The 5,000-nt window shown below is 50.7% G+C and overlaps 1 protein-coding gene across 1 annotated transcript in view; it reads left to right on the top strand.

Moving 5' to 3' along the window:
* LOC122253722 (uncharacterized) overlaps positions 1 to 4,905 on the top strand; it is a 21,882-nt gene extending 16,977 nt beyond the window's left edge. The window contains exons 4-5 of the mRNA XM_086542348.1: positions 996 to 998; positions 3,284 to 4,905. Coding sequence (XP_086398474.1) covers positions 996 to 998; positions 3,284 to 4,511 — 1,231 coding nt within the window. The 3' untranslated portion in view covers positions 4,512 to 4,905. The remainder of the gene's footprint in view (positions 1 to 995; positions 999 to 3,283) is intronic.
* Positions 4,906 to 5,000: the final 95 nt, after the last annotated feature.

Genomic DNA, 5,000 nt, shown 5'->3' with positions numbered 1-5,000 from the left:
TGGTGCGGAGGAAGAAGATGATGATGGTGCGGAGGAAGAAGATGGTGATGATGATGGTGAGGGGAAGATGATGATGACTGCTGGTGAGGGGGGAAGAAGGAGATGGTGATGCTGCGGCGCGACGATGATGATGGATGGTTAGGAGGACGTCCGCAGAGATGGATGAAGGAGGCCGAGGAGATGCAGCTGAGGAAGGAAGCGCTGCTGCTGCTGCAGGCGGAGGAGACGCAGATGATGCAGAGGAGAGAAGCAGAGGTATTGATGATGATGAGGAGGGAAGAAGATGATGATGTGTGAGGAGAAGGACGATGATGATGAATGCTGGTGAGGAGGAGATGTTGAAGGATGAGAGTGAGGAGGAAGGATGCACTGATGATGGTGAGGAGGCAAGACGATGATGATGGAAGCTGGAGCGGAGGCCGCTGTTGAAGATTATAGTGAGGCGGGACGCTGACTTGGATGGTGCGGAGGAATAGCACTGCTGATGCTGGTGCCGGCGGCCGAAGCCGGCATTCTGATGATGAGGAGGCGAAGATGATGATGATGAGGAGGAGGAAGACGGGTGATGCTGCTGGTTGCGGAGGACGAAGATGCTGCTGATGATGGTGGGGAGGAAGCAGATGATGATGGTGAGGAGGAAGGACCGATGGAAGACTGTTGTTAGGAGGCGATGTTGAAGATGATCGTGCGGCGGAGACAGTGATGATGGTGAGGAGGAAGAAGAAGATGATGATGGTGATGAGGAAGAAGCCGATTCTGATGATGAGGGCGGCCGAAGAAGCTGATGATGATGCGGAGGAGCACGCGATGTGAATGTCGGAGGCAAGAGCTGATGATGATGGTGAGGAGGACGAAGATGCTGGATGCTGGAGCGGCGGACGAAGATGCTAATGCATTGTGAGAGGCGAAGCTGACTGAAGCATAGGAGGCGGAAGAAGATGATGATGGAGAGGCGGAAGACGACGATGATGATGGTGAGGAGTCCGCAGCCGCAGACGGTTGAGGCGGAAGGCGATGAAAATGGTGATGAGGCGTCCAGCCTACGATGCTGATGCATGCGGCCCGCACAACCAGCACACCCACGAGGCAGCACGCACCGCTGCTGCGGAGGTGAAGATGATGCTGGAGAGGCGGATCAAGCACGATGAAGATGATGGTGCGGCGGAAGCAGCGCCGAAGGTGCGGCGGAAGGAGCTGCACCTGGAGATGAGGCGGCAGACACCGCAAGATGTGAGGAGGCCGAAGCTGCTGCTGCTGCGGAGGACAGCCGACGCTGATGATGTGCGGCGGCCGCAGCAGAAGCTGAAGCAGGCGGCCGATGAAGCTGCTGGAGCGGCGGCCTGACGCCTACTGCTGATTCATGCGGCGGACGCTGCAGCTGCATGATGGGTGCGGCGGCGCAGCTTCGCAGCTTGGTGCGGCGCCGACGCGCTGCAGTCTGACTGGTGCGTCCGCGCTGCAGCTTCAGGAGATGCGGCGCCTCGAAGTTATTGTGAGGCGGCTGCTACGCTCTGCAGTTGCGGCGTCCAGCAGCAGATGATGCATAAAGGTCGGAAGCAGCTGCAGCTGCATCTTCGGCTGGCCTCCCCTGCATCAGCTGGTCGGGCGTCCGCGCCTCTCTTACAGCTGCGGCGTCGTCGCTGCTGCTGACTGGTGAGTCGGCTCCGCGGCAGCATCAAAACTAAAGGTTGGGTGTAGGTCCCATCGGATGAGTTTGTCACTGGGTGTGGGGAGGGTGTGCATGCGCGTTGCTAGGGGGTGGGTTGGGTTGTGTGATGGTGAGGTCGTTTTAGGGACGGTGAGTATATTATTGAGTGTATGGGGCTGCCTGTAGATGCGACTTGACTGTCGTAGTATATCTTTGTAGAGAGGGCGAGAGATAGATCGCTAGAACTGGCAGAGAGCGAGAGAGGTGCGTTGCGTGAGTCGTTGCTTGGTTAGTGACGTGGTGAGAGAGAGAGCAGAGCGAGAGCGAGAGCGGTGGAGTGAGTGAGGATTAGTGAGGTGTGAGTGCGAGATGAGAGTGAGAGTGAGAGTGAGCGTGCGCGTGCGAGTGAGAGAGAGTGATAGTGCGAGTGCGAGTGACGAGTGCGCGTGCGCGCGAGCGCGAGAGCGAGCGCGACGAGGTGGAGAGAGAAGAGAGTGCGAGAGAGAGAGAGAGAGCGAGAGAGAGAGGAGCGATGATCCGGAGAGAAGCGAAGGAAAGCGAAGGAGAGAGCGCGATGGGGGGGTGCAAGAGCGAACGTGCGCGAGCGCGAGAAGGCGAGAAGAGGCGCGCGCGATATCGCGCGCGCTAGAGCCGCTCGCTCTCTCTCTATCTCTCTCTCTCTCTCTCTCTCCTTCCCTCTCCTTCTCTCTCCTCTCTCTCTCTCTCTCTCTCCACTCTCTTCTCTCTTCTTCTCTCTGCATCTCTCTCTCTCTCTCTTATTCCTCTCTCTCTCTCTCCTTTCTCTCTCCTCTCCTCCTCCTTTTCTCTCTTCTCTACTCAGGGTCCCTCTCCTCTTCCTCACTCTCTCTCTTCTCTCTCCTCTCTTCTCGCTCTCTCTCTCTTCTTTCTCTCCCTTCTCCCTCCTCTCTCTCTCTCTCTCTCTCTCTCAGTCTCTCTCTTCTCTCTCTCTCTTTCTCTCTCTCTCTCAGTCTCTCTCTTCTCTCTCTCAACTCTCTCACTCTCTCACTTCTCTCCAGTTCTTCTCTCTCTCCCTCTCTCTCTCTCTCTCTCTCTCTCCTACTCTCTTCTTTCTCTGCCCTCTCTCTATCTCTCTCTCTATCTCTCTCCCCCCCTCTCTCACTCTCTCTCTCTCTCTCTCTCTCTCTCTCTATCTCTCTCTGTCTCTATCTCTCTCTCTCTCTTCTCTGTCTCTTTCTTTCTCTCTCTCTTTCTCTTTCTCTCTCTCTCTCTCTCTGTCTCTCTCTCTCTCTCTCTCTCTCTCTCTCTCTCTCTCTCTCTCTCTCTCTCTCTCTCTGTCTCTCTCTCTCTCTCTCTCTCTCTCTCTCTCTCTCTCTCTCTCTCTCTCTCTCTTTCTCTCTTTCTCTCTCTTATTAAACCAGAAACTCCGAATAAATACCTGGTATGAGGTATTTCGTGTCACGAAACAAGAGACGAGATTCAAAGCATTTTATGAAAAAGATAACACTATTTGTAAATGTGCTGAATTGATTATGTTGCAAGTTAATATAGTGTGATATGAAACTGTGCATTCATGGTTATAAAAAAAACTTTCGTTATACCTGTATTTTTCGGATATTTACTACAGAATCTAAATGGTGTCCGCCTTCCCCACAGGTATGACGGGGCGCAATTGATGATACTACGGGGCGTCGAGAACCTTCGTCGGTGCGCTTGGATTGGCGAGGAAGATTCCATGGAAGAGGAAGAAGAACTGGAAAATGTGGAAGTGACAGAGAATGAAGAGGGGGTAAAGGAAGAGGACGAGGATGCAGATCAAGAGAATGGTATGACGGCAAATGCAGCCGTGCCAGAAAAGAAAGTGCTTGAATCCGTTGAACAAAAGCATGCTCTGCCCGCAAATAAGGATGAAGTGCGACCTGAACCGACAAACAAATTCGAACAAGCAAACAGCGATGAAGCGGAAGAGACGTTAACAGCAAGTCTGGATGAAACAGAGCCGAGAGAACGCGCAGACACGTCAGAAGAGAGGCGGCAGGACTTACAGCAACTGCTGAGGCAAGCGTTGAACATGAGCAAAGGAAAGAAAGAAATCTTACGGATCCTTCACTCGGTGGGGCGTGAAAGGGACCAACCACTTCCTCAAAGGATCAAGCAGATCCTTGGGGTGACGCCAACGAGCATCCCCAGCCGGCGGAGGAGAAATCAGCCGCATATGTCTTCGCTCAGGCAAGAAAGAGCAATTGATATGCAGGATGACGATGACGCAAATGAGGTGTTTGACGATATAGAGACTTCTCAACCGACCAAAGTTGCCGTAAAGAGGCCATCGGAGGACATCGAAAAAATCGTAGGCGGACAAATTTTCCTGCCTGAGGGACTCAAGTTCGAGAGAGGGAAATTCAACCAAACGACCGCCAACGACGGCTCGGACGAGGAAAATGTGTCGTCTTACTCGAGCAGCGAAGAAGCCCTTGCAAGCTGCGATGGTGTCATCATGTCTCTCCCGTTAGTCTCGTATCGCGGTTGCAATATTCGCTCGACAGAGATCAATAAGTTCACCTACGATATCCCGATCACTGGGACTTATTACTTCGTCTTTTCTAGTGAGAACGAGATAAACGAAAACAGATTTTTCTTCAACCTGACATTTGAAAGAGTGGTTTATGACACAAAGGAATCCGTGACTGTGTGCGAAAACAAAACAGAGTGCCTCGTGCCCTTTTCCTTTTGGTCGAACGAGCGCGCTGTGGTGGAGGTGCCAGAGGAAAGCACTTGGGATCACTCCTACGTGATGGATACCACGTGTGAGCCACGCGTGGCCGTCTACCTCACCTTCATTCTTCTCGTGCCAGTAGTTATACTTATCTGTGCCTTCCAATAGGTTTGGCTTTTTCTTTTTTTATATTATTATATGTGTCTTCCACTTGAGTGCCTTCTCAATGTCTTAACTTAAGTCTGTGATTCTCACGAGCCTTTAGTGCATTAGCAATGTATATGTAACCTAATCTTTCCAATTTATTCATTGCAAGTTAAGCAAGTTCTTTGTCCCATTTCAGCTATCATAGTCATTTTTATTTAACCAGTGTTTCCAAATGATCTCATTCGACAGTGATTTACCAGTCTTTTTTATATTATTAACTGAAAGTTGAATGATATAATGACTTTGCAGCAGAAAAGTAGTTTCAGAAAAGAATGGGACAATTTTGAGATAAAGCGATCAACTTTTGTAATAATAAATATGTATTAGAACTGGGAACAGACTCTTCAAAAATATTGTGTGTGTATATATATATATATATAATATATATATATTGTTTTTGATAGTGTGGAGATAGAGTGTTAGAGTTATAGTTGTGTTTCATATATTTTA

Source organism: Penaeus japonicus, unplaced genomic scaffold (assembly GCF_977035675.1).
Source record: "Penaeus japonicus unplaced genomic scaffold, GWHDUDI00000001_assembly GWHDUDI00000012, whole genome shotgun sequence".
Lineage (NCBI taxonomy): Eukaryota > Metazoa > Arthropoda > Malacostraca > Decapoda > Penaeidae > Penaeus > Penaeus japonicus.
This window is presented reverse-complemented; position numbering and strand designations above follow the sequence as displayed.